The following is a 22,884-nucleotide window of genomic DNA, read 5'->3' as shown; positions in this document are numbered from 1 at the left end:
GGCCCACAGACAGCATGAGATACAAGCTTTCCTGAGATTTTAGAGGTGCCTGTTAACTGCAATGGCCTAGCCTATCCTGACTGACAGAAAAGAGCAATTAGGAAGGAAGCCATTCCTAGTGAGTAGAAAATCCTAACACTCGATATTTGAGTCTTCCCACTCCTAAACTGAGTACATAACAAAATGTATGTATTTCAAAATTTCAAAACTACTTTTTTTTTTAATGTTTTTATTGGCGTATAATTGCCTTACAATGGTGTGTTAGTTTCTGCTTTATAACGAAGTGAATCAGGTATACATATACATATATCCCCATATCTCTTCCCTCTTGCGTCTCCCTCCCTCCCACCCTCCCTATCCCACCCTTCTAGCTGGTCACAAAGCACCGAGCTGATCTCCCTGTGCTGTGCAGCTGCTTCCCACTAGCTACCTATTTTACATTTGGTAGTGTATATATGTCCATATAAACACTACCACTCTCTCACTTTGTCCCAGCTTACCCTTCCCCCTCCCCATATCCTCAAGTCCATTTTCTAGTAGGTCTGTGTCTTTATTCCCGTCTTGCCCCTAGGTTCTTCACGAGCTTTTTTTTTTTTTTCAAAGCTACTTTTTGATTTTGAGTTGAAACTCAAAAATTGTTTGGAGAAAAAAAATAATAAAGGTGAGAAAACAGAGAATTCAGGGCCAAGGAAGTTTCACAGAAGGAAAGTGGGGAGCCGGTACTTGGAGATGACACTCTGAGGCCCCCAGGCACTCTCGCACACACATTTTCTTCCTTCCCTCCTGGTGGAATGGAGGAGACGTCCCTCCTTATCTGAAGGCCAGTCCCTCCACCAGGGCTTGAGATCCCCTCACCTTCTCAAGAACTCAGCTCCTATGGTGGTTCCCTTCCTTCTGGAACCAACCCATCAACACACCAAAACAATCTGGTTTCTCCCACCTTAACAACATGCCACTGGACTTCTCAAAAGACTGTGTACACATGGTTCTCCATTTCCTCTTCTCTCATACCTTCTCCCTGATCCTGAACTCACGGCCATGAAAGCTATGGAAGCCTCCATTTGTAAATGTCTTATAAAATTAAAACCTAATTTTTTGGATTGATTTGCTTTTTTAGCACAGCTATACAAGTTATTCTACAGGAAGAAAATGACAAATTTGAAAAGTAGTCTGGAGAAGGAGGAAGAGAGTGTGAAGTATAAACCACAGCTGTTAAAAGTCAGAGATGTTCAGTTAACCTATGGGGGATTATTTTTTCTAAAAAAACTTTTTAATCAATTAAAATGTAAGCCTTTCAGATTACAGCATTAATAGAAGATTGTTGCAATTAGGAAAATAAGGCAATACAAAATAATATATGAGAGCAAAGCTAATCCCCCAATCCCTCAATAACACCCACCCATAAGAAAACAATACTTAAGTCTTTTTCAACTTACAATGGGGCTACATCCTGATAAACCCATCATAAGTTGAAAATATCTAAGTCAAAATGCACTTAATACACCTAACCCACCAAACATCATAGCTTAGCCTGACCTACCTTAAATGTGCTCAGAGCACTTATATTAGCCTACACTTGGGCAAAATCATCCAACACAAAGCCTATTTTATAATAAAGTACTGAATAACTCATGTAATTTATTAACTACTGTACTTAAAGTGGAAAACAGAATGGTTGTATGGGAAGAGAATGGTTGTAAGTGTATCAGTCGTTTACCCCCTTGATCACACGGCTGCCTGGGAGCTGAGGCTCAATGCTGCTGCCCAGCATCACGAGAAAGTATCTTACTGCACGTTGCTAGCCCAGGAAAAGCTCAAAATTCAAAATTCGAAGTACAGCTTTTACTGAATGTGTATCTCTTTCACACTGTCATATAGCTGAACCATCACAGGTCGAACCTTCGTAAGCCGGGGACCGTCTATATATGAACACCATCTACACCCTCTCTCCTCTTTCTCAGTATACCCTGTTCAGCCACCACTCTGCCCCCACTGCTCACTGCAAGTGTTCTTGTCAAGATCATCAATGAACCCACCTTGTCAAATCCAAGAACTCCTCTTTCTTCCTTATTGACCAACCGAACACACTGAGTGTCGCCTGCCACTCCCTCCTTTTCATACACCGTTCTTGGCTTGCTGGTCTACCCGGCCTGCGGTTTGCTGGTTTTCCTTGCATTTCTCTGGCTGCTTCTTCTCCAGCTCTTTGCTGGCTCTTCCTCTTCCAACTAACCCCTAGATGTGGGGCTCCTCAGAGCTCAGCCTTGAGCCTTCTCCACTCTTACATGTTCCTCCATGTGACTCTGTTCCTGCCCCTGGATTTAAATAGCACACTCATGCTGAAGCTGCCCACATTTATCACTCCAACCCTTAGACCATAAGACCCAAATATCTAACTCCATACTTGACATCATTGCCTGGATGAAAACGTAACAGGCACCACAAACTTGACAGGTCCAAAACATTTTTCCTCTCAAACCCATCCTCCCCAACCCACTGCTGACAACTTGATCCATGATACCAGCTACTCAGATTCAAAATCTCAGAGTCATCCTTGATGTGTCCCTTCCCCTCTCCCCTACACGTTCAATCCCTTACTCTATCCTGCTGACTCTACCTCCCAGGTGTATTCCAAACACACTTTTCCCCACGTCCAAAGGCTACACTTTAATCCAGGCCACCTTATCTCTTACCTGGTCTGTTGTTACAGATGTATATCAGCTCTCTCCATGTCCACACCTTGCCCTTTAAATCTATTCTCCACAAATGGACGATGGTTTTCTTAAATCAGAACATGTCACTTTCCAGTAAAGACCCTGTAGGGACTCCCACCACACTTGGGATCCCAAACAAGCTCCTAACATGGCCACAAAACCCTGCCATCCCCCCCACCCATCCCCCATTCTCCTCCACTCACCATTCCCCAGTCTTCTCTCCGGTTCTCTCTGAAGCCAAGCGCTTTGTACTCGGGGCCTTTACTCTAACATGCTGGGCTCTTCTTCCCTCATTTTCACATGGTTAGTTCCCTCTTAGCTTTTAAGTTTCCACTTAAATGAAATCTCAAGGGAACTTTTGTTGACGACTGGCCCAATTCACACTGCGCCCCTCTGTCATTCCCAGCAACAGTCATTGTTTACTTCATTCACAGCCCTTGTTCCAACTTGCAGTGTTCACATTTATTTTCTGTTCACTTGCTTTTGCCCATATTCCTCATAAGAGCAAAGACCACGTCTCTCTAGGTCACTGCTACATTCCCAGTGTTTAGCCCAACGCTTGGCACAAAGTGCATTTTTAATACATACAGGGACTGCATAAATGCAGTGGTTCTTCCCCATCCCACCTCCACCAATCAATGCAGACCAAGAATTTCTGATGCAAGGTGAGGAGGAGAAGGAGACCAGCTGGCAGTCGTAAATGAACTTGAACAAGGTGTCAAAGTCTAGATGGGTGAGTGGAGGCAGCTCTGGCAATGCCCCGTAACACTCGCCTGTCCTTCCTATCTCTGAAGATTCTGAGCAACGTATCAAAGTCGGTGCTTCCAACACAGCCAGACCTGCACATTCTCAAACACACCAGCCACAGTTTAGAGCATTTATACTTTTCTCTAATCTCTTCCAAATATTTATATTAGCTATATTCACATTAAATTTTACAGTTGAACTAGACATATCCTTTGCAAAACACAGAGAAGCGGAGGGTCCAGATGTAGGCAGCATGTATATAATGATTTTTACTTGCACCCTCGACGGTTTTCTGTTTGAGATTCACTTTCAGAATTCCCCACTACCTTAACTGGGATCAAAGAGTATATTCTGTTATAACATGTCTGTATGCATATTAATATTTATGTTTATACACATATGTATACAAACGAAGGCAGCTGGAGGCAAGGAGGACACAAGGCATCATCCATTACTTAGCAGACTTAAGTAGCAGATGATTTTAAATGCATAAGAATCTGGGCTGCCTTTATCAATACAGCCTGAGTAGATGATTTACAGTTCTTTCTTTTGAGACATTAACCAAGGTCAATGATGAAGCTTTCTCTACAGTCTTAATAAAACCACCATGTCTTATGTTGATTTCTACATGGAGACCTAGAACTACCGACCTCAGGGCGCTTGACTGCTGAGTTGTGGCAGCCTGATCAGGGAGGTGGGCACAGCTGCTCAGATGCTCAAGAGCACTGCAGAATCGGAGACCTGGCTTATGCACCGGTTATGCCACCGTGTGACTTGGGGCAACTCATCTAACTTCCCTACACCATAGGCTCCTCATCCAGAAAATTGAGATCACAAGAGTATAGATCTCCAGGGATGGTTCTTCTCTAAAGCAATGAGATAATGCAGAGAACCCTGGCATGGAGGCTGGCATATTATGTGTACACACCCATGCTATGTTTTCAAGCACCAGCTGAATATCCCCTCTCCCTGTGTTTTGCTTTTGACTGAGTTCCCAAGGGCAGGAACAAGAAGAGGCATCTATGCAGGAGCTGGGACTTGGCTGAATACTGAAAGATGTGTAGCGTTTCAGAGAACGAAGTGAAGAAGACAAGCAGTGCCAGCGTGGCGCACAGAGGAAGGAGAGCCAGGCAGAGGCGGGTCTGGGAATGGTGGTCAAGGGTCGTTTAGGAGCTGAGCCTGGGTGGTGTGCAGTGTTTGCGGTGGGGACTCAGGGTGGTGAGGCGGTACCTTTGTGGGCTGGATGAAGGATGGCACCAAGAGTTGGTAGAGGAGCTCACACTTGACACTGACAATGACCAGGAGCCTGCGTGTGTCCCTGCTTAGTACCCTCATGATGCCTTCCACTTCGCGATACTGCACCATCACGCTTATCATTGTTACAACATTTCTAATCTACTCCTTACATTGAGTCAGCATTGGGAGTGCACAGTGAAGGATCAAGTCTGCTTCACTAAACCCATGTCAGGGCACACTTGATCCACATCAAAAGATTATACTTAGGGAAAAATTTCCTCCCTTCTTCACAGACCAGTGATAGGCCAGAAATGGCTTTTCCTCCAGGGAGGTAACGGACTATCCACAGGGCTTGGTATTCCTGCCATCATCCACTGACCATCCGTGCAGCTTCAGGCAAAGGCAGAAGGCAGGGAGGAAACTGTGTGGCAGGTAAAGAGCCCACACTATGGTCTCTTCTCTCCTTTTGCCCTAAAGGTCGAGCAGAGCAGGAAGCCAAAGAACACTTGTCTAGCTGGCAACCTACATAAAATGCACCCTGGGGCTAGGAGTGATATTGTCACAGAAAAGCCGGAGAAAGATAAGCCCCAACTCTCTCCTGCTGAGCCTTCTCAATGCAGAGGAAATCTGAACAATTATCAGATTTCTAGACACTCTCCCAATTCTATTAATTCTTTGCCTAACTTCACCGATGAGGAAGGCAGAAATCTGCAGACAGACACTGGAATGGATGCCCCTCTCTAAGAAAAAGCCATAGAGAAGGTCTCCTGCTCTGGGCACTGAAGTTGCTTTCCAGGCTCACTGCATAAGAAGCAAACATCTCGGGCTAGAGTTTCCAAAATAAATCTGTGAATATTCTTCTGATTTTGAATCAGAGGCAACCGAGTGCCAGAATTAGCATTACTGCCAACCCCTGAATAATATCTTGGGGGAAGTCCAGCAAAGATGACAAAAGCAAAAACATAAATACTTAAGTTTTTTACTTCTGAACATACTTTAAATGGAGTTTCAAGTTGCCACATGGTGACCAACATTTAAGACTTAAATAAAGCCCCTCTGTATATTTTAATACATTAAAACATAAATGTATAAATGTTTATGTGTATAATATGTATGACATAAATAAATGGATAATGCAATGAGGACCTCCATTAAAATGCAGCAAGGAGACTGGAAGTGAATATTTAAATAAATCATAACAATATTTATAAGTCATTAAAAATGAATTTATGGGCCCTTCTTGCCTCTCCTTTCACAGAGAGAGTATTTTTATTATTTAATAGGTCCCATAAAATTCTACAAAGTACTCACTAGATCTTTACATGATGTAGAAACATACTTTTAGAGGTAAGGAAGCTTAGGGATTTAGAGGCTTTTAGGCTAATTTGTTTATTTTAAAGGTGGAAAAAACAAAAAACGAAAACCAAATCCCAACCGAGGATAGAGAGAGCAAATAACTTATCCTCATAACAAAATGCACAGGATTAGCACAGCTCTGGAGTTCTGTGTTCTAGTCTTGGCTCTGTCAATTATTGATGGTGTGACCTTTGTTAAAACACTGAGCAGACTGAGCTTTAGTTTCCTCATCTTTAAAATGAGAGGGTTCAAACAGACGAACCCTAATGTATGTGCAATTTGTCCAGAGCCCAAAACCATTAGTGGAAAAACATACCATCTGGAAAAAAGCAAGAGGCGGCTATGAAATTCGGGACCTAACCCCTGCCCAAAGGCTGATTCGTGTCATGCTTCCATTCCAAAAAGCAGGCTCTTGAGGATGGCCTGTGTCCACATCCTCTGCAGGGAAAGGGCAGGGGGGGTGGTTGGGAGTTGGTACCCCAGGCAGGAAGATGACTCCAGCACAGAACAAAACATCTGGAGAGCCATCTGGACACTGCTTACCTGGCCTCCTCATCATGTCAGAGATAGCCTCTCAGTTCATCTTGATTTTAATGCTCAAACAGTCTCATATACTCTTGCATCACTTCTGCTAAAGTCAGGACAAGCGTTCAGGAACAGCGAATACTCATGTCCTGGAGGCGATATTAAATGTCTTTCTTCTTGGGACAGGAGAGCCTCTTTACAGGGTGCTTCTATCTTTGTAGTGTGTGACTTCTACTGTTCACAATGATAATATTTGAAAATTCAACTTTTTTGGAGTCTTAGTTTTTCCAATGGGAAACCGAGATTTAGAAACCTGGCCACCAGGTGGCGTTTGGATTCCTTGGTTTCAGGGTCCCCACCAAGTTTTTGCCGAGGGCCTGTTTTGCTTTGTGTGGCAGATTGCTAGTTGTCCGCCAATATCCATTCGCATTTCCTTGATAATAAGGCCCTAATTTTTAGCTGGTACATTTTTTCTGGGAATAAAACTACATCTAATTTGTAGTTGCTAGTATACGGGTTTTGCCATTCAGAGAACATGTTCTCAGAACATTAATTAGTGTTTTAATACTCATTAACTCCTGTGCTGAGTGCATGGCATCAGCACTACATCTCTAAACCTCCTTCTGCCAAGTGTGGCCACGTGAGTACGTTTTCGCCAATAAAGTGAAAGCAGACATAATACACGTCACCTCTGGCAAACAGGGCAAACATCCGCCCTTCCCTCTTCTTCCCTACTGCTGCCTTCATGCTGGCTGGAAAGTGGATATAAAATGGCTGGAACCCCTGCAGCCTTCTAGGACCATGAAGTGATGGCAGGAACGTAAGCCATGTATGGATAAAGCAGCAAGAGAGAAGGAGCTTGGATTTCTTACACCTTAGACACCAAGTTGTTCCTGGACTGATTTCCCCTGCACTTCTTTTAAGTGAGAGGGAAAAATAAACATCTCTTTCCTTTAAGCCATGGTTATTTTTGACTTTTTCTCCTGTTGCTCACAGGAGAAATCTAATCTAATCTGAATAACACACCTTGAGATTCAGACTCATTTCTAAAAACAGAAATAATTATTAAAATGGCAAAAGATAAGCACCATTAGCACATACTATTCATAGACAACTACACTACTCATTCAGTACTAATAAGCGGGGAGTGACTTTCTACTTTGTTTTTATAGGATAATGAAATAGAACTTTCTTTTTCCCAGGATAGTTTTCTAGCAAGGAGCTGGAGCTAGTTGTTAGCTGTGAGTAATCTGAAATCTACTGACCTCAGTATCAGCAAAGCTCAGCAACCCGCAGCTTTTATGGATTTCAAAAGCCATGACTCTTGGAAAAATTTAAACAAAAATTGAATATACTTAAGTGGGCACTATTTAAGTGCCTCAAGCTGTTTTCCACCTTGCAACAAGGAAGCCCGCAGGAGGCTCAAGGAATCTCCCCAGGCCTATCGTTATGGGGATTTGGTTGCTCAATTCTCAAGGCCACCTTGTGATTTTTACTCTAAGTGGGTTACATATTCTCAGGTTGCTGCAAAGCAATGTCCTTTTTCAAAACATGGAAGAGGATTTATTTATGGTATGGAAACTGCACCAACCACGCACTTGGGCCCCATAACCTATTTCTCTGTTATAAGATAGCAAGAAAACCAAGACTCTTTCTTATCATCTTTTACAGTCAAATTATTTTAACACAGCTGCTATCTAAAGAGGAAACAGATACAAACATATGCCCTCTGAATATGAATATTATGCTATCAAGCTAGGATGGCTGGGCGACAAAGAGAATTCTAAAGAAAGGCAGGAATCTGTTTATGCAAGAATATGTCACTGCGAAGCGTACTATAAAAAATAACATGAAAGCTTAGGCACAAAATCATCAAGAACAGCTGATTCAGTTTAAGGCCATTTCCTAATCATATGCAAGCACTGTATCCTCTCAAAACGTTCTTTTTGAAAACATTCCCCCATTCACTCTTCACTAACATGTTCTGAAGATTTCTGACCTATTCCTAACTGTGAGAACACAGCGCTACAGAAAAACATTACCGTTAGTTCAATAGTCAGCTCACCAAGGGTGTGGATGAGTCAAACATTGCACATGCCATGCACTCAGCACAGAAGTTAATGAGTATTAAAACACTAATTAATGTTCTGAGAACATGTTCTCTGAATGGCAAAGCCTGTATACTAGCAACTACAAATTAGATATCGCCAAGGTTAGAAAAAAATCTAAAGAAAAAAAATGCCACTCCTTCTACCCCAAGGCATCTTGGTAAACCCAAAGAATCATCTAATTTTAGCATTTCTGGTCGGCTACAATGCAGACTGCCTTTGGGATGTTCTTGATGTCTCACATGCATTACCGCAGGTAAACCTCAGAAGGTAAAATTCCTCAGTTTAAGAGGACAGGAATCAAGATACTAAAATCTGTGTTAAATACTTACAATTCTTACTATTTCTGTACTCTATTGCCTTAGGTTTGCTATCGCCCCATAAAACTGAATCTTCCTTCTAATGTATTCTTTTATAAAATGTGGAAACTGTTGTTAAGGGAGTTGATTCAGAGTACACTGTTCTTTTTCAGGTCTGTAAATTTTGTCTTTCATTTTGGGAGGAGAAAATCCAATCTCTCAGCTGGCTGAACAGAAATGAGACAATGAGAAACCAAAAACTGCATTTCTGCTACACTACATCCTTTGTCATGCCACGTTCAACCACAGTGCAAACACTATTCCATCCGCAAAAGACAGCTGCCAAAGGCAACCCTACCTGCATAGGATGTTGAGGGCATGATTCCTTTCTTCTCGAACTTCCTGTGAAATTATGAAAATACTGCTACAAAAAGGCAGAGGCAGTCTCTGAATGAAGGGTTGTGGTAAAATTCTTCTGGAGTCCCAGTAAGGACCTGGGAATTACGGAAGCAGCCATCCCTCAAAGCCCTGCCCAGTTTCCACCTCTCCTGTGAAGACTCCCTCCACGACCCTGACCAGGACATGGCCGTGCTGATGGAAGCTTTCACCTTTCCCTTGATCACTGGGATAACATCCTTGGGGGTGTCTGACCTTTCAGATCTCTGTGTCTCAACTTTCCAGACTGACTATAAATTTCCCAGGGACAGTGCCTCTGTCTGGAACGTCTCTGTATTCAAACAGTACCGCCTGGCATTGCATGTCACATCATAAATATTTGTTGACAGACTAAATTTCTCTATTCCTTCGCTTCTGTTTAAAATGAAACATATTACTGATTATAAATGTAGACAGATTTTTCAGGTAAATCACTTATCACCAAACCTGTGTTATTAATGTAATTTCTAATGCTCAGTATTTCAATTTCTTTTTAAAGACACGGGCACAGATGTTCTAACCAATATTATGTGGTCATGTCATTCACAATAAAAGGAGGAAAAAGATCAGTCAATTGCAGATTTGATAAACCTATCCAAAACTAAATTCTTATGTGTACCCCAGATCGCAAGAGAAACAGTTTTTCTAGGATCAGATTTTCAAAACTGTATTTCCGACACAGATCAATTTTCTACCCACAGCTGTAGTCAGGACTGGATAAAGACTACACAGACAGTAGCTCTGTTCTGTGTCCGTCAGCAATCTAGAGCACTCCCACCCCCTACCCCGCCACCATTCAAGGTGCTCTGGGTCCTGAATGTAAGAACAGCCCTCTGTGGCTTATTTAGCCATGTGTTTCTTCGACCCTCCTCTTTTTCCCTCCTTGGCTTTGTCCACCTGACCAGCTATGCCACCAGGTAGATGTTCATGCCTGTGACCACCATTAATTGCACTGCCTAACCATGCAGGGTAATCTGTGCTGCAGTATTTGCCTCAAAACGATAATGTGCCTCACAGAATGTGAGAAGGAATGACGACTAGCCCAGGGGATTTTATTTTAAAATCACATACAGAATAAATATAAACACCAGAGTCAAGCGAAATCAAAAGCAGCATTACCCTGAAGTAACTGAAAACAAAAACAGTATCTTTTTTTTTCCCCCCAAAATGCTGTGGTTTCTATTACATACTATAAGGAATTTTGCCGTTCATGCACAAATCCCGCTCTCAGGTCTGCTTTTACAGTTTGGTCATTGTTGGCAACACCACTGACAGCCCGATCAAATTGTGAGCACATCTGTCACGCTCACATTTCCTGTCAAAGCTCAGCTGTGTACACCTGAGCTAAACCACTGCAAAGTGGATTTTAAGTCGACGGTGTTGTGACATCACGGTACATTCCAAAGGCACCTTTACACAAAGAAAGAATTCTATTTAAATAACTCAGTGCAATATGTGTGATGTATATAATCAACCGATTAAAATCTTCTCTTGCCATTATACTAGAGAGGCTATACTCTGCCCCCAGGCATACCTCCCTAAGATCTGTAAAACCAATGTGTTCTGTCCAGTTACTCAGTTACTATTTCCTTAAATATTTACCATGAATCTTTTAATATTTTTTTCCTCCTATTGCAGCAGTACAAATAAAAGGTGGTACGCATTTCAGTAGCTCAACGTCAGAGAAGTGGAGAGCCAGACACAGAGTTCAGTGAGTTTTCCAACGGCATAGCAACTGGCATCACCCAAGCACGCTTCCTCCCCAGTTTAATCTGGAAATTTCAGGCTGCTATGCACACGGCTGAGGGATTTCTACTCCACACAAGCACGTGCTCAACTGTAAAGTTTTATCTTTTCATTTATAAATGAAAACAATACATATTAGGTTGTAACTACTTTCTTGGTGTATCATCTGTGAAGAACAGAAAAAAACAGCTACCTGATAGGAAAAACAACTCCACCATCCTCACTGAGAAATAAAAATCACTTCCCGAGAAGAGGCTGCCTCCCTGGAAGCTGTCATGATTACAGGTCCCCCTCCCTGCCCCAAACTCCAAAGGTAATTACTCACTTTGGCGGGAATTGTGGGAAGCAGAAAAAAATGAGAATAATGTTTTTTGAAAACATACACCTGAGGGGCTGCACAGTAGAGATGAGAAGAAGATGGGGGGTGGGATGGGGGTTGTCTCTCATGGGCAACTCTGCCCAGTCCTAGGGCAGCCAAGGCTGTACCCTTGAGGGCAGAAGGCAGGGACAGTCACTGGTTGCTGCCTGGGCGTCCTTTGCATTACTGATGGGAGAGGCAGTGGCATGCATCACACACACACACACACACACACACACACAGGCCTGAGGATGCCCAGGCAAGACTAGAAGTAGTCCCTGAGAAGGCCAAATGTTACAGCTGATAGGGACATATTTTTTACACGTGGAGAAAACGGAAAACAGCAAAGAATGACAGCCTACGAGTGATTTTAAAAGTCTAATGCAGGACTATGGTGAATTAACGAACCATATAAGCACCAGACAGGGGCTACTGGCCCCTAAAAGATACCTCTACAGGCAATGGCTCACCCTGAAAATGAAAGAAGCCAAAATAGCTATGGAAAACAAAAAGTCTGCTGAATTTATTTCTAACACTGATTATATTCTATGTGCCAGACACTTAATATGGGCATACCTTGGAGGTATTGCAGGTTCAGTTCCAGACCACCACAATAAACAAGTATCAGAATAAAGCCAGTCACATGAATTTTCTGGTTTCCCAGTGCAAAGAAAAGTTACATTTGCGCTATACTGTAGCCTATTCAGTGTGCAACAGCATGAAGTCTAAAAAAACAATGTACATATCTTAAAGAACACTTTATTGCTGGAAAATGCTAACCATCACCTGAGCCTTCAGTGAGTCATAATCTTTTTGGCAATAGTAACATCAAAGATCACTGATCACAGATCACAACAAATTTAATAATAAAAATGAAAAAGTTTGAAATTTTGCAAGAATTACCAAAATACGACACAGAGACATGAAGTGGACAAACGCTGTCGGAAAAATGGCACCAGCACAGATTTGCTCGACACAGGGTTGCCACAAACCTTCAATCTGTTAAAAAACACAGTATCTGCAAAGTGCAATAAAGCGAAGGACAATAAAACAAGGTATGCCTGTATATATCATCTCATATAATCCCGCAGGAATGCTGCAAAATACGCACTCTGTTTTACAGCTGAAAAAATTGTGGCAGAAAAGTTAAATGATTCACCCAATGTCACCCAAGAAGTACATGTAGATTTCAGGCCTGACAGAGCTTCAAGACAAAGCCCCTGTATGTCTACTGAGAACACTCTGATTTTACAAATACTATTTATACAGACTAAGGATCAGAAAACTTTGTCTTAGAGGGCCAAATACTAAGTGCTTTAGCCTTTGTGGGCCAGGCAGTCTCTGCTGCACAGTTAAAGCACTAAGGCAGCCACAGACACCATGTGAACAAACAGGTGTGGCTGCTCTCCAATAAAACCGGAGGCCAGTATGTTGACCTCTGATATAGAAGAGGGGTTGGCAAACTGCAGCCCGCGGCCAGATCCAGTCTGCCATTGGTTTTGTAAACAAAGTTTTATTTACCTGGAAAAAGCCTGGACCTGCCTAAGAGGCAAGAGACCACTGTTTCGGGGTGCGCGAGGAGAGGGGATTCAGAGCACCGCCTAAACGAGCTCCAGAGACGGGCGCGAGCTGCGGCTATCAGCGCGGACCCCAGAAACGAGCATGAGACGCTAAGGCTGCTACTGCAGCCACCAAGAAGCCTGTGTGCAAGCACAGGTCACTATCCACACCTCCCTTCTTGGGAGCCTGTGCAGCCCGCCACTGCCAGGGTCCTGTGATCCAGGGACAACTTCCCTGGGAGAACACACAGCGCGCCTCAAGCTGTTGCAACGTCACATCGGCCTCTGCCGCCGCAGGCTCGCCCCACACACCGTACCCCTCCCTCCCCCCGGCCTGAGTGAGCCAGAGCCCCCAAATCAGCTGCTCCTTTAACCCCATCTTGTCTGGGTGGGAACAGACGCCCTCAGGCGACCTACACGCAGAGGTGGGGCCAATCCAAAGCCGGACCCCAGGAGCTGTGCGAACAAAGAAGAGAAAGGGAAATCTCTCCCAGCAGCCTCAGGAGCAGCGGATTAAATGTCCACAATCAACTTGATGTACCCTGCATCTGTGGAATACCTGAATAGACAATGAATCATCCCAAATTGAGGAGGTGGACTTTGGGAGCAACGATATATATATATTTTTCCCTTTTCTCGTTTTGTGAGTGTGTATGTATATGCTTCTGTGTGTGATTTTGTCTGTATAGTTTTGCTTTTACCATTTGTCCTAGGGTTCTGTTTTTTTTTTTAGTATAGTTTTTAGTGCTTGTTATCATTGGTGGATTTGTTTTTTGGTTTGCTTCCTCTCTTCTTTCTTTCTTTTTTTATTACTTTTTAATTTTTTTTATTTTTAATAATTACTTTTTATTTTAATAACATTATTTTATTTTATTTTTTTCTATCTTTCTTTCTTTTTTCTCCCTTTTCTTCTGAGCCGTGTGGCTGCCAGGGTCCTGGTGCTCTGGCTGAGTCTCAGGCCTGTGCCTCTGAGGTGGGAGAGCCGAGTTCAAGACATTGGTCCACAAGAGACCTCCCGGCTCCACGTAATATCAAACAGTGAAAACTCTCCCAGAGATCTCAATCTCAATGCTAAGACCCAGCTCCACTCAACAACCAGCAAGCTACAGCGCTGGACACCCTACACCAAACAACTAGCAAGACAGGAACACAACCCCACCCATTAGGAGAGAGGCTGCCTAAAATCATAATAACGTCACAGACACCCCAAAACACACCACCGGATGTGGACCTGCCCACCAGAAAGAAAAGATCCAGCCTCATCCTCCAGAACACAGGCACCAGTCCCCTCTACCAGGAAGCCTACACAACCCACTGAACCAACCTCAGCCACTGGGGGAAGATGCCAAAAACAACGGGAACTACAAACCTGCAGCCTGCGAAAAGGAGACCCCAAACACAGTAAGTTAAGCAAAAGGAGAAGACAGAGAAACACACAGCAGATGAAGGAGCAAGGTAAAAACCCAGCAGACCAAACAAATGAAGAGGAAATAGGCAGTCTACCTGAAAAAGAATTCAGAGTAATGATAGTAAAGATGATCCAAAATCTTGGAAACAGAATGGAGAAAATATAAGAAACGTTTAACAAGGACCTAGAAGAACTAAAGAACAAACAAACAATGATGAACAACACAATAAATGAAATTAAAAATTCTCTAGAAGGAATCAATAGCAGAATAACTGAGGCAGAAGAACGGATAAGTGACCTGGAAGATAAAATAGTGGAAATAACTACTGCAGAGCAAAATACAGAAAAAAGAACGAAAAGAATTGAGGAATGTCTCAGAGACTTCTGGAACAACATTAAATGCACCAACATTCGAATTATAGGGGTCCCAGAAGAAGAAGAGAAAAAGAAAAGGACTGAGAAAACTATCTGAAGAGACTTTAGTTGAAAACTTCCCTAACATGGGTAACGAAATAGTCAAGTCCAGGAAGCGCAGAGTCCCATACAGGATAAATCCAAGGAGAAACATGCCAAGACACATATTAATCAAACTATCAAAAATTAAATACAAAGAAAAAATATTAAAAGCAACAAGGGAAAAACAACAAATAACATACAAGGGAATCCCCATAAGGTTAACAGGTGATCTTTCAGCAGAAACTGTGCAAGCCAGAAGGGAGTGGCAGGACATATTTAAAGTGATGAAAGGGCAGAACCTACAACCAAGATTACTCTACCCAGCAAGGATCTCATTCAGATTTGACGGAGAAATTAAAAGCTTTACAGACAAGCAAAAGCTAAGAGAATTCAGCACCACCAAACCAGCTTTACAACAAATGCTAAAGGAACTTCTCTAGGCAGGAAACACAAGAGAAGGAAAAGACCTAAAATAACAAACCCAAAACGATTAAGAAAATGGTAATAGGAACATACATATCAATAATTACCTTAAATGTAAATAGATTAAATGCTCACACCAAAAGACATAGACTGGTTGAATGGATACAAAAACAAGACCCATACATACCCCATACGTTGTCTACAAGAGACACACTTCAGACCTAGGGACACATACAGACTGAAAGTGAGGGGATGGAAGAAGATATTCCATGCAAATGGAAATCAAAAGAAAGCTGGAGTACCAATTCTCATATCACACAAAATAGACTTTAAAATAAAGACTATTACAAGAGAAAAAGAAGGACACTACATAATGATCAAGGGATCAATCCAAGAAGAAGATATAACAATTGTAAATATTTATGCACCCAACATAGGGGCACCTCAATACATAAGGCAAATGCTAACAGCCATAAAAGGGGAAATTGACAGTAACACAATCAGAGTAGGGGACTTTAACACCCCACTTTCACCAATGGACAGATCATCCAAAATGAAAATAAATAAGGAAACACAAGCTTTAAATGACACATTAAAAAAGATGGACTTAATTGATATTTATAGGACATTCCATCCAAAAACAACAGAATACACTTTTTTCTCAAGTGCTCATGGAACATTCTCCAGGATAGATCATATCTTGGGTCACAAATCAAGCCTTGGTAAATTTAAGAAAACTGAAATCACATCAAGTATCTTTTCTGACCACAACACTATGAGACTAGGTATCAATTACAGGAAAAAAACTGTAAAAAATACAAACACATGGAGGCTAAACAACACACTACTTAATAACCAAGAGATCACTGAAGAAATCAAAGAGGAAATCAAAAAATACCTAGAAACAAATGACAATGAAAACACGATGACCCAAAACCTATGGGATGCAGCAAAAGCAGTTCTAAGAGGGAAGTTTATAGCAATACAATCCTACCTCAAGAAACAAGAAATATCTCAAATAAACAACCTAACCTTATACCTGAAGCAGTTAGAGGAAGAAGAACAAAAAAACCCCAAAGTTAGAAGAAGGAAAGAAATCATAAAGATCAGATCAGAAATAAATGAAAAAGAAATGAAGGAAACAATAGCAATGATCAATAAAACTAAAAGCTGGTTCTTTGAGAAAATAAACAACACTGATAAACCATTAGCCAGACTCATCAAGAAAAAAAGGGAGAAGACTCAAATCAATAGAATTAGAAATGAAAAAGGAGAAGTAACAACTGACACTGCAGAAATACAAAGGATCATGAGAGATTACTACAAGCAACTCTATGCCAATAAAACAGACAACCTGGAAGAAATGGACAAATTCTTAGAAAAGCACAATCTTCTGAGACTGAACCAGGAAGAAATAGAAAATATAAACAGACCAATCACAAGCAGTGATATTGAGACTGTGATTAAAAATCTTCCAACAAACAAAAGGCCAGCACCAGCTGGATCACAGGCAAATTCTATCAAACATTTAGAGAAGAGCTAACACCTATCCTTCTCAAACTCTTCCAAAATATAGCAGAGGCAGGAACACTCCCAAACTCATTGTATGAGGCCACCACCACCCTGATACCAAAACCAGAAAAAGATGTCACAAAGAAAGAAAAGTACTGGCCAATATCACTGATGAACACAGATGCAAAAATCCTCAACAAAATACTTGCAAACAGAATCCAACAGCACATTAAAAGGACCATACACCATGATCAAGTGGGGTTTACCCCAGGAATGCAAGGATTCTTTAATATATGCAAATTAATCAATGTGATACACCATATTAACAAATTCAAGGAGAAAAACCATATGATCATCTCAATAGATGCAGAGAAAGCTTTCCACAAAATTCAACACCCATTTATGATAAAAACCCTCCAGAAAGTAGGCATAGAGGGAACTTTCCTCAACATAATAAAGGCCATATATGACAAACCCACAGACAACATCATTCTCAATGGTGAAACTCTGAAACCATTTCTACTAAGATCAGGAGCAAGACAAGGTTACCCACTCTCAGCATTATTATTCAACATAGGTTTGGAAATTCTAGCCACAGCAATCAGAGAAGAAAAAGAAATAAAAGGAATCCAAATCAGAAAAGAAGTAAAGCTGTCACTGTTTGCAGATGACATGATACTATACATAGAGAATCCTAAAGATGCTACCAGAAAACTACTAGAGCTAATCAAAGAATTTGGTAAAGTAGCAGGACACAAAATTAATGCACAGAAATCTCTTGCATTCCTATACAATAATAATGAAAAATCTGAAGGAGAAATTAAGGAAACACTCCCATTTACCACTGCAACAAAAAGACTAAAATACCTAGGAATAAACCTACCTAAGGAGACAAAAGATGTGTATGCAGAAAACTATAAGACACTGATGAAAGAAAATAAAGATGATACAAACAGATGGAGAGATATACCATGTTCTTGGATTGGAAGAATCAACACTGTGAAAATGATTATACTACCCAAAGCAGTCTACAGATTCAATGCAATCCCTATCAAACTATCACTGGCATTTTTCACAGAACTAGAACAAAAAATTTCACAATTTGTATGGAGACACAAAAGACCCTGAACAGCCAAAGCAATCTGAAGAAAGAAAAACAGAGCTGGAGGAATCAGGCTCCCGGACTTCAGACTATATTACAAAGCTACAGTAATCAAGACAGTATGGTACTGGCACAAAAACAGAAATATAGATCAATGGAACAGGATAGAAAGCCCAGAGATAAACCCACACACATATGGTCACCTTATCTTTGATAAAGGAGGCAAGAATATTCAATGGAGAAAAGACAGCCTCTTCAATAAGTGGTGCTGGGAAAACTGGACAGCTACATGTAAAAGAATGAAATTAGAACACTCCCTGACACCATACACAAAAATAAACTCAAAATGGATTAAAGACCTAAATGTAAGGCCAGACACTATCAAACTCTTAGAGGAAAACATAGGCAGAACACTCTATGACATAAATCACAGCAAGATCCTTTTTGACCCACCTCCTAGAGAAATGGAAATAAAAACAAAAATAAATAAATGGGACCTAATGAAACTTAAAAGCTTTTGCACAGCAAAGGAAACCATAAACAAGACGAAAAGACAACCCTCAGAATGGGGGAAAGTATTTGCAAATGAAGCAACTGACAAAGGATTAATCTACAAAATTTACAAGCAGCTCATGCAGCTTAATATCAAAAAAACAAACAACCCTATCCAAAAATGGGCATACGTAAATAGACATTTCTCCAAAGAAGATATACAGATTGCGAACTAACACATGAAAGAATGCTCAACATCACTAATCATTAGAGAAATGCAAATCAAAACTACAGTGAGGTATAACCTCACAGCAGTCAGAATGGCCATCATCAAAAAATCTACAAACAATAAATGCTGGAGAGGGTGTGGAGAAAAGGGAACCCTCTTGCACTGTTGGTGGGAATGTAAATTGATACAGCCACTATGTAGAACAGTATGGAGGTTCATTAATAAACTAAAAATAGAACTACCATACGACCCAGCAATCCCACTACTGGGCATATACCCTGAGAAAACCATAATTCAAAAAGAGTCATGTACCACAATGTTCACTGCAGCTCTATTTACAATAGCCAGGACATGGAAGCAACCTAAGTGTTCATCGACAGGTGAATGGATAAAGAAGATGTGGTACATATATACAATAGAATATTACTCAGCCATAAAAAGAAACGAAATTGAGTTATTTGTAGTGAGGTGGATGGACGTAGAGTCTGTCATACAGAGTGAAGTAAGTCAGAAACAGAAAAACAAACAACGTGTGCTAACACATATATACGGAATCTAAGAAAAAAAAAAGGTTATGAAGAACCTAGGGGCAGGACAGGAATAAAGACGCAGACGTAGAGAATGAACTTGAGGACCTGGGGAGGGGGAAGGGTAAGCTGGGACGAAGTGAGAGAGTGGCACGGACTTATATATACTACCAAATGTAAAATAGATTGCTAGTGGGAAGCAGCCGCATAGCACAGGGAGATCAGCTTGGTGCTTTGTGACCACCTAGAGGGGTGGGATAGGGAGGGTGGGAAGGAAACGAAAGAGGGAGGAGGTATGGGGATGTATGTATATGTATAGCTGATTCACTATGTTATAAAGCAGAAACTAACACACCAGTGTAAAGCCATTATACTCCAATAAAGATGTTTTAAAAAAAAAAACCAAAAATAAATAAATAAAAAGCATAATTCATAAAAAAAGGTTTTATTTATTTTTGAACTAGATCTAGCCCATCGTCTAGACTAATCCTAGACAGGTGAAGGGCAATTCACTAAAGTAAAATGATGCCCTAGTTTCACAGAAACATTCTCGGGGGCATTAGTGCTCCTTTTTCTAACTTTCCTTCGTGAACAACAGTCTGATTGTTAATCTGTGGTCTGTGTGGTGCAGCCCCCTGGTGGGAGAGCCCTGATAAGCACCTGGTGCCTGACAGGTGAGTTCTCCCTGCAAAGGAACAGAGTCATCCTGCATCATCCATTAGGAAGTGATTCGGCTTCTGGGAGACTCAGTACGGTTGGGGCGCTAAGAAAACAAAAATGGAGATTCTTAACCTGAAAGGATGGTGACCAGAGACTGAACTGGTGGTGCCATGACAATGAAACAGTTAATTCATCCATTTTAATATTTTATGGCGTGCTCACCCTGTGCCAGGCAGACATACAGACGAATTTCAGACTGAAAAGGCTGACTCCTAGCACTTGAGTATTTTATGTAGAGCAGATCTATGTTGTTATTTATGACACCACGAGACCTGAGCCAGAAAACAACCCACTTTCAAGCAAGCAGACAAACTGTGTTGCCTTGATCACCCAGACAAGGGACTCTGGCTTCCTGTCAAGAGTAGCAGTTCCAGGAGTAGAACCTTTAAACTCTAGGAGGGCAGGGACCACGCCTGGCTCAATGCCCAGAAACCGCAGGAGTTCCCCAAATATCTACTGCCCGTATTGTTGTGGATTACCTCCACGGCTCCTGACAAAGCGGGGTGTGCATGGCCTGGCCTGAAAGTCAGATTTTCCTGACTCACATTGTCAGGATCAAATGCTCCATACCTGGACTGTCTGGTAATCGGAAGCATCGATTCCTTTCACAGTCACCTCTCGGAAGACTCTGGGCTCCAGTTCCTCTTTGGTCAGATCACAGTGATAAATGATACCTAGAAGGAAGTGGAAGTCTTAAGTTCAGTCCACAAACTCACTAGATACAAGGGGGGCAAAGATCACAAAGCATAGTCAGCAGTGCCGTGTAAGGTCACTGCAGCAAGAGAGCCCAGAACGGTCAGGCGTGTGGAGTGCCTGACTTCATCATCACCATCTCATCATCACCAGTTCACACTTCATCATCACCATCGTGTCCGGCCTTCCTTTTTACAACAGTCACCTGGGTATTCATTTTAGAAGATTCTAATGCATTCCATGACTACGAGAATAGTTAAACCTAACTGCAGAAACTTAACAGGTCTTCCCCACGCCAGGTCACTTAGGAGAACAGGTCAAAGACGATGGGAAACTTCATGTAGGGCCATTTTACCTGAGAAGTGATTAAGATGGAAAACTCAAATGACTTGCCCAAAGTCAACAGCCATTCAGGGGTCTCTTGATGGGAACTCTGGGGCGCCTGCTACCTGATACCCACCCATCTGTGGACACACATGTGGATAGCAATCAAGGACCAAAGACAGCCTTTTAGGGTAGCCTTTTGGAGTTGCCTTTAAAATTTTGATTATCCCAGTAATTGTGCACAACACAGATCGATGAACACACAGCACAACATTTTAGCTTATTTTAACCACTAATTAAAATTCCATTTCCTTAATTTAATGCTACTACACTCTAACATTCAAGAACTAAACCAAAGAAACAATAAGTAAGACGAATCATTACTGTTTGAAAACAACAACATTGCTATAGTTTATGAAACAGAATTAGTCATCTGGAGTGGCTGGTGTGGAAAGAGCCCTCCCACAGAATACTTTAAACATATGCTGTCAAGTATATGAAAAATCAATTTAGAGATCCTGATACTTGCTGGAAAACCAGAAACTAAGCAATACTCCCACAGGGCACATTCAGATTGATAGATCATGTGTTAAAATGGCAGCTTGCTTTCTTTTCAACTCCTCTGTGTATGTATGAACTTCACTAACAGCTGAGAAACAGCACCCTGCCCCCCACTGGCAAAGAGTAATACATTCAGATTCCTTAACAACAGGACTGCTAACCCCTATGAATGTTATCTCACTTCTCATGCTTACAAATCATTTTAAGGTTTATAATAGGGAATATGATTAACACTGACAGTGGGGAGATGTGTAACATGACCGAAGTCCTGGCTTTCTCAGTTTAAGTTATAGTTGGATATTTGTTGGAATATGTCTTTATATATAAAATACTTCCAGACTACACTCTGGGCATACATTCTAAATCACCAGATACACTGAATACTGTACTTGCCCAGATAAACGTAATCTTGAGGGCAAATTGCTATCTTCACACGTATGTTAATTTTTGAAGAGCTTCTTCACTAGTGTACCTGCCCCACTTCACCCAAACACAAAAAGCATCTGAATCCTTGAAAAAAAACTCCAGACCAAACAACAACGACAACAAGAGATTGCAGAACAAGTGTGTGCCATTTGAGCACTGGACTCACCCCAGCATCACTGTTACCTGGACTACAATGAACGACAAAGGACCCTGGAGCCAGGATGCCCAGCTCTGACCAGTTACTGGGGCAGTGACCCCAGTGAAACACAGTGAGTAGGAAACACACTCTAAATGTCTGTTTATCTAGAAAAATTGAGACATCAAAGCCTCCGACAGCAGAATGAAATAAGTATAGGACATGGGCTGGCTACTCTTGGGAGAAAGGGTGCCAAGTGCCTGACTTTAATTCTTCTGTTTGGGGCAGAAGTGGCACCTTGGGGGAGGCTGGGTTAAACCTGAAGGTACTGGTACTTAATATATTTGATGGATACTTTCTATTTATAGATCCATCGGGGTCAGTCCAGGTTAGCCCACTGCATATTCACACTGTAACGTGAATTCCTATAGTCTAATGATGCTTTGTGTCCTGTCTGAATTGGTTTGCTTAAGTACAAGGAGCGGGGAAGGGATTGGAGAAACCATCCTAGAATCACGAATCAGAGAGGACTGGTCAGGTGATCTCTGGGGAATAATTTCAAAGTTTAAGGGCAAAAGAGAACTGAATTATGGAATTCCCTTAAGACCACATGAGGTGTCTGGACTTGAGGAGATGGGTCTCCTGATGAAAACAGTGTTTTAACAAGGCTATTCTAGCAATGGGAAAGAGGCAGGGACGATCAGCTCGAATATTCCTGCTATATATAATCTGAATAAATGTAAGGAGGTGAAAGAAATGGGAGTTAGGAGGAAGGGGCAAACCTAGAGGTTGCAA

General features: G+C 41.6%; 1 protein-coding gene across 1 annotated transcript in view; it reads right to left on the bottom strand.

Annotated features, from left to right (window-relative positions):
• PREP (prolyl endopeptidase) overlaps positions 1 to 22,884 on the bottom strand; it is a 136,921-nt gene that overhangs the window by 39,617 nt on the left and 74,420 nt on the right. The window contains exon 10 of the mRNA XM_061206834.1: positions 20,520 to 20,623. Coding sequence (XP_061062817.1) covers positions 20,520 to 20,623 — 104 coding nt within the window. The remainder of the gene's footprint in view (positions 1 to 20,519; positions 20,624 to 22,884) is intronic.

Source organism: Eubalaena glacialis, chromosome 12 (assembly GCF_028564815.1).
Source record: "Eubalaena glacialis isolate mEubGla1 chromosome 12, mEubGla1.1.hap2.+ XY, whole genome shotgun sequence".
NCBI classification, from domain to species: Eukaryota; Metazoa; Chordata; class Mammalia; order Artiodactyla; family Balaenidae; genus Eubalaena; species Eubalaena glacialis.
The sequence above is the reverse complement of the archived record's forward strand: the minus strand, read 5'-3'. Positions and strand labels throughout refer to the sequence as shown.